Source organism: Canis lupus, chromosome 13 (genome assembly GCF_048164855.1).
Source record: "Canis lupus baileyi chromosome 13, mCanLup2.hap1, whole genome shotgun sequence".
NCBI classification, from domain to species: domain Eukaryota; kingdom Metazoa; phylum Chordata; class Mammalia; order Carnivora; family Canidae; genus Canis; species Canis lupus.
In genome coordinates, this window is record NC_132850.1 from 11,731,151 (window position 1) to 11,744,075 (window position 12,925).

General features: G+C 32.3%; 1 protein-coding gene across 4 annotated transcripts in view; it reads left to right on the forward strand.

The window, feature by feature from the left end:
• The window catches only part of FAF1 (Fas associated factor 1), a 460,794-nt gene that overhangs the window by 257,572 nt on the left and 190,297 nt on the right, over window positions 1-12,925 (forward strand). For all 4 annotated transcript variants that reach the window (XM_072772177.1, XM_072772178.1, XM_072772179.1 and 1 more), the window contains one exon: window positions 9,596-9,682. In XM_072772177.1, coding sequence (XP_072628278.1) covers window positions 9,596-9,682 — 87 coding nt within the window. The remainder of the gene's footprint in view (window positions 1-9,595; window positions 9,683-12,925) is intronic.

Sequence of the window (12,925 nt, forward strand, 5' to 3'; positions counted from 1 at the left end):
TGACTTGAATGGTTTATTTTCACTTGATGAGCCACACCCCCAGGCCACTTTAGTATTCATGGCAGACCCCAACACTAAGTCCTTTTGTTGTCTTTGTTTTTTGCATTTTTTTGTTAACAAGAAAAGATAAAATTATAAGAGACCTGATTATAGACCGAGCTTCCATTGCTGATGGTTCCCACCACTTTTTTCAGCATCTCAGAGAAAGGCAAAGGCCTGGATGGGCAACAGAAAGCAGCAAAGCAAACATAAACATCATGTCTGAGCATCAGTGTGGTGCTACCAGAATGGATAAAAGATACACAGTCTTTATCGAAATGTAAAGATGGGTCTTTGCCCAAAACAGTATGATTGGCAGCATTATAAATTTGAAGTTTGCTATAGAAGGAAGTTTGCTATAGAAGGAATGATCTTTTCTTTAAAAAAAAAATTTTTTTTTTTAAGGAAAGAATAAATGAATTAAGAACTTTAAAAATCTGCATTATCATTCTGATTTAGACTAACTGAATGACATTTGGGCAAGTAGTTTAATTTCTGTGTGTATGTGTGTGTGTGTGTGTGTGAGAGAGAGAGAGAGAGAGAGAGAGAGAGAGAGAGAGAGGGATAAAAATTTAAAAGAAAATGCAATTCTATAAAAAAAAAATTGGTAGGATAGATTAATGGCATTGCCCTACAATTTTACATTAAAACCTGTAGAGGTTGTAACTAAAACAAATTCTTGACCATATTTTCACTTGTTCAAATCAAAAGCATAAAAGAGGGGTTGGCAAGAGTGCCCAACTGTTGAGAGAAGAAAAAGTAGAATAAGGTAGGGCATAATATACTGTATATTGGCAAAGTAGAAGAAGCAGGCCCATAGTGTGAATGTCCTCATATTCTTTTGTTCTAGGCAGAACTCTTACATTAGCATAGGGTGGAAACTCAGAAGGCTTTGAGCAAAAGTTTATAAGAGAAAGAGCCTTTGCTACCTCTCACTTTATAGTTTATTTACTGTTTTAACAGTTCTCCTTTTGCTTTGATTTATTTTCCTTGAAAATTTTTTATCTTGCTATTTCTTCCCCAGCTGTGTGTGACACCAGGAACTGCCCTCTTACTGTGAAGGCCACATTCAATTGTTGAAACAATAACAAGTTGCTACTTGATCTGGCAGTTGTCATTCCTCTATAGTACTTAAAAGTACACACTTAAAAATCTGTGTTGTCATTCATCTATAGTACTTAAAAGTACACACTTAAAAATCTACTGTTTGTAACTTGCTCTGCATTGCCTGGTGCAGTACAACAGGTGTGAAAAGGTTCTCTTGGTCTCATTCAGAGTAAGTAAGACTTAGAATTTCAGAGAACTAAATTAAATCCTTATCTCACCTTTTATTAACTGGAGTCACGTCACCTCAGGTAAATTATTTACTGTCCTTGAGCTCCAATTTGTAAAATGAAGATAATATGTAAATGTTGTTTGTGAGGATGATATGTTAACATAAAGCCTAGTTCTTGATTTATAGAAGATACTCAGTAAATGTTCACTTGCTTCTCTTTCCTTCCCCTTTCCTTTGTTCAGGGTTACTTATAATTAGTAGCACAGCTGAAATGAAAACTAGGTTGTTCTGTCTGACTCAAAGGGCATGTGTTTACTTTGAATAAAAACAAAACAAAATTCTTATTACAGAATAAAAATGTAGAAAAGATAAAAAGAAAATAAAAATGTGTCATAACCCCATGATACAGAGGGAACAAATTTTATCTCTACTATATATCTTTTTTCTGTATGCACACATACATAATGTATAATATAATATACACATAAGTATATGTATATATAGATGTAATTTAATAACAAGAAGAAATGTACATAATTTTGTAACCTGGTTTTTCTTTAATATGTACTTTTTTTTTTTAAGATTTTATTTATTCACGAGAGACACAGAGAGGCTGAGATGTAGACAGAGGGAGAAGCAGGCTCCTCTAAGGGAGCCCAGTGCAGGACTTGATCCCTGGACCCGGGATCATGCACTGAGGCACCCAGGAGTCCCTAATATGTACCAACTTTTAATGTTAGTAAATATTCTTCTACATCAAGAACAGCAAACTTTTGCTGTAAAGGGCTGAATAATAAATATCTTAGGCTTTGCAGGCCATACAACCTCTGTTACAACTACTCAGCTCTGCCATCATGGTAGTTCAGAAGTAGCCACAGATCATATATAAACAAATGGAAGTGATGGTGTTCTAATACAACTTTATTTACAAATATAACAGACTAAATTTGGCCTCTGGGCTGTGCTTTGCTGACTCTGGTTCTACATCAGCATTTTAATGGACGAAGTATATTTTGTTTATTTAATTATTTATTTAATTATACTACTATTGAATATTAATTGTGCCAATTTTGTATATGTCTGATGATAGATAAGGTGCAATGAATATCCTTGTATTTAAATATTTGGTTTTACACATATCCTTGAGATTAACTTATACATTAACTGCTTCTGACATATCAGATTGTCTGCTAAAATTCAGACTTAAAAATCAAAACATTTCTGATGTACAGGTTTTTCTCAATTTACATAACCTCTGAAGTAATACATAAAATTGAACCTTATAAAATGGTTAAGTTAAAGTAAAACTCCTAAAAATGTTCTTATGATTGTTTCAGTTATTTCTAAGATTGACTCGACTTAATTGGTATTTTCTGTTGTGGAAGTAATTTTAAATCAATTGATTTACTTTATTTTAAAAGCGAAACTTTAAGAGCATATTTTGAGGAACCTGATATATTCATTGAAGATATTAAAAAACATTTGTATCTATTAGACCATTAAATAGTTGGAAAAACTTTGCTCTCTTACTGTTTCCATAAAGTATAGATAGGAGATATCGCCCTGTAGGACAAGGTCTTGACTGACTGATAATGAGGTTAACCTCTTGCTATTTTTCCTTTGGGTCTTGTTCCAGCTTGCCTAAGAGAGTGACAAAAAAACAAAACAAAACAAAAAACTGTTTAGCTTTTCATTTGTTTCAAGCATGGTTCTCTGATGTTTAGGAATATTTTCCAATTCAGCTGATGGATACAGATATCTTCCAAGTTTGTTTTTTTATTGTGACCAATAGATCATTTATTGTGGATTTGGAGTTTTACTGTATTGCCCAAATATATAGTATAGCCGGAAAGCAATCGCACTTAAACTTAAGACAGAAAAACAGAAGAATAACACAGATTTTCAATGATAATGTCTCAGTTATTTCAGTGCTATAAAGTCTGTAGTAAAGAGGTAGTCGGGTATCTCATTAATTTCTTAAACTAACAATGATCACTTTGTCATTCAAATAAAATTATAGCATGTCTAGAATTTCAGTAACAAATCATTATTAATCACGTTTATTCTCAAAAATGATTGTCTACATTAGGCACAAATTCAAAGAACTTTAGAATGAATATACTAGAGAGGCATACTTACCTGGAAAAGCCTATGATTCATACATCCTAAAACAGTGCTTCTTAAACTTTGGCATAGTAAGAATTATCAAAAGAGCTCATTAAAACACAGAATGCTAGGCTCCAGAGTTTCCAACACACTAGGACTGGGACAGGTCCTCCAAATTTTCATTTTTAGTTTTCAGAAAATATTAATACTTTACTCCAGGTACCACACTTTGAGAACCGTGTTGTAGAAAAATAATTATTCTATTGTTGTTTATGGTTTCAACTTCTGCAACTGCATAATTTCTCTAAACATCTTTTTCCAGAAAGCTCTTCAAATTCAGCATCTTTCCATTTGTGAAATATACTCAGCCTTACTCATCTATAGGCATTTTCCTAGCACGGTAGGAATTCTCTTTTAAAATCTAGGCTTAACCTTTAGATAAAGATACGAATTTATTTTAATAAATTTATGATCATTAGTTCATGTTTCTAATGACAGTATTAAATCTTATCCTTGGCAGGTTTTCAGGATTGCTAAAGTCCATTTCCAAGTATATGCACTCAAATGCATTTCCATATTTGATTAGCTTTATTGTCATCATTCCCAGTAATCTCTTAAAATGCCAATTGTCAAACTTCTTTACTGACAAGTAAGAGGTGGAATAAGTTTTTTAAGGATGGTATACAGAACAAAACTTAGTTACAGTTGTTGGAATGAAGAATTCAGTTAGAGCCAAAAGATGTTTTAAAGAGCAGAATACAGTCAGTTCAAAGCCTGATTGAAAGCAACTTCAGTTTTATAGTTTTCTTCAAACAACATCTTCATTGTTTTCTGGAAAGATGGTATTTGAGAAAAAGAAATGTCTTGAGTTACTGTTTTTATGAGGAGAGAATTGCTGAGTCTTTTAAATGGTTAATGAGAAGAAGTAATAGTTAAACACTTGGAGCATTGATTTCTGATTTGAATTCTCCAACACAGGCCAGCCCTGAGGGAAGAGGGAAAAAAGCTTGCTAATTAACATTTGATTACTGATGCCACCTTCTCATTCCCCTTGCACCATCCGGTTTCAAGTGTTTTTGTTCAGGAAGGATTTTTAGAAGGGTTTTAACTTGCATCTTAGTAAAACAAATCCATCTGCAAGTGCAGTGAGTATATAATATGTTTAAAAAAGAAGAAGAAAAAGGAAAGTCCTTAGATATGAAGTATGTGTTCAAAACCCAGTCTGGATCAGGAATGATTGGTTTCTTAACTATAAGCCTTTCAGAACACCAAAGATTGCTAGGAAACTGGAAGGAAGCCTAGTCTGTATGCCTTATTTTGATTTAAACACCCCCACACAAAAACTTATTTGTTCAGTGCAGTTATTATTTAGCAAACTCCTAGCCAGAGCATCATTTGATAGTGTGAAGTACTTGGAGTTCAGAATTTGATATAATTAAAATTTGGATAAGCTCAGGTTCTAATAGGACCAAAGGCCTTTTTCTTCTAAGATTGGTAAGAGAATAAGATAGATGTCTGTTTCAGGATGCTTTTGAGTAAGGGTTGTAATTTGCCATAGTATTCTTAATTCAGAAAATTTAGGAATTAGAATGCTCATAAACTGATAGCTATTCTAATCCCATGACAATTAAGTATTTTGTTTCTTTTTTTTTTTTGCTATATTAAGATGTTTGATATATGAAGAGCCCTGAGCCAGATTTCAAAAATTTTAAAGATGTTGACATAAATTAATAGAACTTTACAACTGTATCACTTAGCTAATAGTATTCTGGCAAAACCATAGCCTCACTGATAACATTTGGTTGATGGAATAGTTATTTGAGAAACCAACATGACCAGCTTTATTTTTAAATGAGAACTCATGAGAGGAAACTGTTATTTAGCCTTTTAAAAAAATTTAGACTTTTTAGTGTAATAAAAAGCAAAAGCTAAGACTTTTCTCATCTAAGAAAAAAATTCACCTAATGCTCATTACAAATCTGTATTTCTTATCTGAAATTATTTGCAATTTTCCTTTTTGATGTATTAACTCTACTATTTTTCTTCCATGTTCTAACATTAAATGATTATAAACTTGCCCACATTACTTGCTTGTTACAGTTAGCTCTTCTTTTCCTGTTTCTATGATTAACTCCAGTAGTATCATAGAATTTTAGAATTTTGAAAATCAGAAGTGATCTTGTTTTATGCTCTTCTAATACTGAATAAATTAAGTCTCAGAGAGATTCCACCAACTTGCCCACCAAAACAGCAGGGCAAAATTAGGCCTACAAATCTAGTTTCTCCTCTCATTATTCCATAATACCTCAAACCTTGTGCCTTTTCTACTGTCAGAATCTGCTTTCACTTGGATAATACTGAAATGACATTTAAAGTTCCCTGAAATGTTTTTCAGTAGTTTGATCATCATTTAGCATGCAAAGAATGATTTTATTAAGGCTAACAAGTTTCTACTAAGTTTTTTTATATATATATTTCATTTTGAATAGCTATAAACAACTCATTTGAGGCTAATCTGAACCTCAAAATTTAGCTTTTAGCTTTTGAACATAACTTCCTAAGAATTTTTTTCCAAGAAATTCTGGTAAAATTTAACTTAAAAAATAAAATCATTTGAAAATTTATGGAACTTAAAAGAAACCTTTATTGGAGATGAAGATCTTATTTATATAATTTTATACTGAACAGGTCATAATAAAATGGTCTTTTCCCCAGTGCTGTGTTTATCACTGAAAATTCCACATAAGGAAATATGAGGTTTGAAGTAGAGAGCATTGCTTAGCTTTTTACGTTAATTATAGTGTAATAAACAGATGTTTATTAATTATAAAAAGCAAATAAATTAGTAATATTAATCCTATACTATTTCAAATTAATATGATTTTTTGTCTTAGTCACAAATAATGGTCTCATCTGAAGCAATGGGAAGAATTGAAACTAATCTTTTAGAAAATCTACAAAACAAACTGAAAAGTCTGTTGTTAATCTAGAATGCTTGATCCATATACAGTATAGTTTGCAACATAACTTTATTGTTCACTGGTAATCAAAGCATTTATTAAATTTCTTCGGAACTAATTGAAACATTTGCATAGTTTAGCAGCCTGAAATCTCATAGATTTAGAGCTTAATGCATAACCAGAGTTGAAAGATTCAGCATGATATTGAACCAATGCTGATCAAAGAAAATGTGTAAGACAAAAAGGCCCTTAGGAAATGTTACCCTATGAAGTGCCACTTGTCCTTAACTGGAGTTTAACACAAATCTCTGAAGATAAAACTCCATCAGAAGTAGCACAATAATGGCAGCTGGGCATGCCAGCTACAACATACTAGCCTGTGTGTGTGTTCTTTCTGTCTCTTAAGTACTGTCAAATCTCTGAAATCAGTCTCTCAGTTTCTCTCTCTTCCTGCCCAGCCCCTTTCGCCTTCTTTCTTCCCTTTAATCCTACCTTTCTCCTCCCAGCATCTCAGTCTTCTTTCTGTTTCTCCTTCCTTCTTCCCTCTCTTTATTCTTCATTTGATTCATGATGACCTTAAATTCATCTGCATCATTTTATACACAGCTATATTTTGTTATTCAGGTTTCCTACAATACTAATTTTTTAAAAGAATCATTTTTACTTTTGTGTACATTTGGGATTTTTTCCTTCTCTGCAAGATTGTGACGTAAAATTTTAATTAAGTAAAACTGTCAATGAAGATAATGGAATTTGAATATCTCCATCAGTAAAACCATCACTCATTTTGTACTTTTGCTATTGTGTCACTTATCTGTCTTTCATATGATGGTAAAATATGCCTATGGTTACAGCATTGATAAAATATAGAATTATTTTTGAAAGACTAGTTTGTTTTCACCTAAATTGTTGTTTAGTGATTGTGGTTTAACACACGATTCTTTTCACTTAATCTCAGAAACTGTCAATTTAGTTTTTCCATTGGAACAATCCAACATTAGCCAATTGCTTTGCCTAATATGCTTTACGTTGTACTGTCTCAGCCAAGTTCTGTCCCCATTAACCAGTTTATTCTATGACAAGTTGCTTAACAGATGTCATTCTGGGAAGAACAATGAAGCCAAATACTTGTGCAATGGCTAACATTACTCTAACTTTGATCACTTTTGTTCAGCACATCAGTCTGGCGTTGTGCTTTATACCAACATAACACTATAGCCAGAACATGCTTTTCAGGCTTAGAATAGCACAGGAATGTTATTCAATTCAGTGCAGTTGCAGATGAGTTAATGGAAGAAGAAAAATACTGTTTATTTCATAATACCATATTGTTGTGTTTTGGAATTAAGGTGGAATTTAAAGAATCCCACTCCAGAGTTATTTGTTTATATACCCAACACATAGTATTTGTATATACTCTTCAAGGCTGGGGTAGGCTTGCCACCTTTCTAACAGATGTAAATATTTGTCTTGCCTTTCTTTTTTCACCCCAAAAAATAGCCGATGAAGCTTGGGTATATCTTGACAACATAATTCAACATAATTCAAGGGAATTTTTTTGTTGAGACCTAAAGTCTCCTCATACTCCCTTTTCTGACCTTTCCCTTTCTTTTATTAATATAATGCTTTGAGTTTATGGAACACTTTTCTCCTTAAGAGCACTAGTGTTTAGCATGACAGAGTAGTTTGGCTAGTGGAAGTGGTCAGAAGTTTGCCCTCTGCATTTGGTTAAATTGTTGAGTTGGTAATAATTAATGAAAATTTCCAAACTTAATAAAACTGACCATAAACAAAATACTGCATGGTAGACTGGCCCTTGCTAAGACCCTCTGAAGAAAAGCTGTTTGTTTGAATTGAGTGGGGATCAAGCCATGCCCCCAAGCTCCTCAGTTCTCACTTACTTAGTCTTTTTTCACAGGTGTACATTAGAGATAAAAAATAGATTGAGTTCCATGTTTTGTTTTGTTTTCTTTTTTCTTCTTTTCTTTTCTTTTCTTTTCTCTTTTCTTTTCTTTTCTTTTCTTTTCTTTTCTTTTCTTTCTTTTCTTTTCTTCTTTTCCTTTTCCACAGTGAATATATATCTCTGTTTCACTGGAAGGATAACTTAGATGTGTTTATGTCTAATAAACAGTAATGTGATACAAGATGCTGTAATTGGACAACATGATACTTTAGGATTCTGCATTTTTAAAACATGAATGAATACTGCTTGTTTTCCATATCGAAGTGGCATCATAGAACGGATTATGTGCAACATTTCAATATTAGCTTTACTTGTTACAGTCAAGGGTAATCCTGTAACTAACCGGAAGAGTTAGTTTAAGATGAGTGATCTCTCAATTCATAGGACTTGTTATTTTTTAAAATTTGTACATTCAGAATGAAATAGAATTTCTGTATCCTATTTATAAGTAAAGCTGAAGACAGATATGACACCTCTTAATTACTGGGTAACATAGAGTTTAACCTTCCAACACTTTATTTGGAGAAATTACTTGCCTCCTGTCCTTTTAAAATGAAAGGTATAATGTTGCTGGTTGAGAGTAGTAGTTTTTCATCTTTAACAGTATTTTGAAAGGTATCATTACTCTATTTTCAGGAAGAGCCTAAATAGTATGTTAACAGATGGTTTTTAGCTAATAATCTGTTGAAATAATTTTTAATTTAGAGTAATATCAAAGAAATAATCTTGTGCTGCTTTATTAAGTTTTTATATCTTTGAAACTTACAGCAAATAATATAGTTTCAGGCTTTTCCTCCTGCCCTCTCCAAAAAATGAAACAAAACAAACAAAAACTACCATCTTCTCTCTCTCCCACATAGAAACTTGAGGTACATCTTTTGTTTATTGCACATCTTGAGTCATTTAAAAACTTAATAGATTATTAACATTTATAATTATAGTCTATCATAGATGAACTGTGTACCTAAAGATTTCTGACTGAAAAGAAGCTTAAAGTCATCCCGGAATATAAAAACAATCGGTAGAGGGAGATGTTTCTTGAACCTTCATTTCATCTAGCCTTCATTGAGGATCTCTGCTTTCAAATTTGGTTTAGAATTTTTCACAAAATTTTTCTGACTTTTGTTTTCCGAGTTTCAAATTTTGGTTTCAAATCCAGAAGAGAAAAGGAAAAGGAAATACATCATGTAAGTGGCAATGATCCTAAGTCATATGGAAACCTTATTTTAATTGTGCTTTTTCTTTGTGTAGGTAAAGAGAAATGTGTATGACCTTACGAGTATCCCCGTTCGCCATCAATTATGGGAGGGCTGGCCAACTTCTGCCACAGATGACTCGGTAAGTGACAGTTGAGTTATCAGTTTTTTATTCTCTTCTCTCTTTTGCCACTTTCAGTCTAATTGGCTCTGATAATAAGCAGAATCAAATGTGTTGAATGCTCCATTGAAAGAACCTTATAAATCAAATAATGTGAAAATAAGGAGTTGTGATAATTTGAATTCACTTGCAAAGCAGATATCATAAACCAAGTATATCAACATTCTTTTGGTAATAATGTAGTATCAATATCAGGAGTTTGATATTGCTTGCTTTCACTTAATTTTTTTCCTTGATGGGAAGAATATATTTAGACGTTCCTAGTGAAATATCCCAAGGACAAAATTTTTTTTCCCTAAATTATAAATGTCTCAAAATCAACCTAATCATTAGATTTAATTTTAAAACTACATTTCCCATAGTCAGTTGATACCTTTTTAAAAAGTTAATTTTTACAGAAATATTAATGGCTCTTCTTAAATATACCCATAATTTTCATCACCATTAAAAGCTAGAGAAAAGATTTAGTCTGTCATATTTACCTATTGTTAAATCTATTTACAATGATTATCCTATTATAAATTTTGAAACCTTTCCTATCTCTTCTCTGTTTGCAGTGATTATTCTTTTCCAAGAAAGAATAATTTTATCATATAAGGAGGCCAGCTGAAATTATATTTTGGCCACTTTTACCCATAATCTTTTTCTAACTAGATACCCTTTAAAAGAAAAAAAAAAAAAGGAAAAATTGAGAATGTTTCAAGAATGTTGACATTAAGTCCACTGTTTGTAATAAATAGGGCTAAAAAGAAATTGAGACTTTGTGAACACCTTTTAATAATAAACACCCACATACGATTATAGCTAAGAAGTGAATTACCTTTTTGTATTTTCTAGTAAATACTATGTTTCTATCTGGATAATAATTACTCATTCTCTTTCAGCATAACTGTGATACATTTTATGGAAGATAGAAACATTTTTAAACAATTTATGTAGATGATATCTGTGTCTAAATTACTCCACGATTTAAACACTGTGCTTTTGGAAAATGCATTATAGGTTATAAAACTTTAAAAATAATCAGAAGATAGAGGAACATTTTTTTTTTTAAGTGAACCTTTCAGGAAAAAAATTATTTATGTATAGGCACATTTATTTCTAAGCAACTGATCTTAATGTTGATATAGTAAATCATTAGGATTATTGGCTGGTTGTCCATGGCTAACTGGCAGGGCTGTGGTTGTTGGTTTTAGTTTGGATTTTTTTTTTTCCCTGTTGGAAAAAACTTTACACATGTGACAGAAAATGTGCTACATTTATTTTTACAAAAATAAGAATAATGTTCATAAATGATAGCCTTCTGTTTATCTGGGGAGACGTGGAGAAACCAGAAATGTTCTTAGCATTGTCTAATAATCTGCTACAAGAAATAATAACATTAATAGAAGAAAATAAGATCTGAGCATGTCATTTAAAATCTCTGAGCTTTAGTTATCTCACTAATTTGCAGTACTGTTATGCGGATGATTAGTGTTTATGTATATATATACACATAACATGTATATATTGTACCTGGCTCATAGTAGACACTCAATAAATGAGTCACTATTACAATTAATATTAACATAATACTAGCTCACGTAAGTATCACATGCAAGAATTGGCTGGGTTATATAAATGAAATGGAATTTGAGATTTGCTTCAGAATAACTTGTGGAAAAAAATAACATGTGGAGTTGGTACAGTAAGTAGATAGGCAAATCCATATTAGCCATGTGTTGATAATTGTCAAAGCTGGATGATGTGTAAATTCAATTTATTATACTGTTTTCTCAACTTTTGTATATATTTGAAATTTCCTATAATACAAAGTTTAAAGCAAAAATAATTTTAAGAACATAAGGTGATTTAGTCCAGAAATGTGAGACTTCATAGGGTTTCAAAAACTTTGAGACCCCATACTTGAAGATGCCAGATTGAAATAAGCTTTTCAGATGCAAGTTCCAAGAGTGATAAGTAAACTTAGTGAAAAATTCAGTGCTGAATTCTTTTGCAGCATTGTGCCTTATACGTTTTAGGTGTTAAAAAATTAAACTGAGTTGACAGTCTTTTATGAGGCCCATGTTTTAATGATTGTTAGAACATTTAATTTTTTACCAGAGTTCTAATGGAATTTCATTCCCTATAGGAGAATATGGAAAGCAGCTTAAACTCACCATATTCGAGACTATAATACTGCCTGGTACTGTATCTAAGTCACAGCTAACACAAGCGGGAATCTCCATTAAGAGACTTGATTCTTTTTGCCTCATTATTCATATTTGCACCTTGTCCCAGAACCTGTGAAGTGATGCCTGCCCACACCTCCCCAGAGCAAATGTTGCCACATTGGCAGGATGTTGCCTTGAGCTGCATGATTTGATACAACAAAGATGTTTAGGGCCAGGCTGCCTTTAACTGGTGCCATAGCAGATCCACTAGCTCCAGTATTTAGGTTTTGGCAAAAATGGCTTATAACTGTAGTCTTCTAAGGAGATCCCAGCCAAAGAAATGTCATGAAACCTTTCTTTCATTAGGATTATAAAAACTCATAAATCTGGTGCTTGTAATCTATATTGTTGCAGGCACTGGTGTTTTTTACTTATTTAAATCACTCAAGTGGAGGCATCTGCTACAAAACAAGATCGTCCTCACAGCTTAGGGCATGAATTGGGTACAGCTGAGAAATGTCAGCTGTGTAAACAGCCTGAAATGTGTTACCAACAAAAATATAATTAATTTCTTTCCAAGACAGTGTGCCATAACTTAATACTTAGAATGGTTTAACTTTCAGAGAAAGCACCTGAACATCTTCTTCCCAGTGCCAGAGTAGAGGATTGATTATAAAGGTCATTAAAAGTGAGGTTAGTTTGCACTTTTCCTGCTCAATTGCAGATATTTGTGTGGCTTTGAATATATAGTAACTTTAGATACTGGTGGCTTCCATGAATTTATGGGAATATCTTAGATCAAGAATTTAATGGATTTGAGATGATGCAAGTGTTCTAAAATTAGATTGTGACGAGGTTGCATAACTCTAAATTTGATAAAAATCATTGAACACTTAAAAATGAGTAAATTTTATGGAATGTAAATTATACCTCAAAAGCTATTTTTTAAAAAGTTAATGGAGAGAACTAGATTAAAATGCTTTCTTCATTTACATTTTTATGTTGCATGAGAAATTTTTTGCAATAACACAGGAGATGTTTTCTTTAGCGT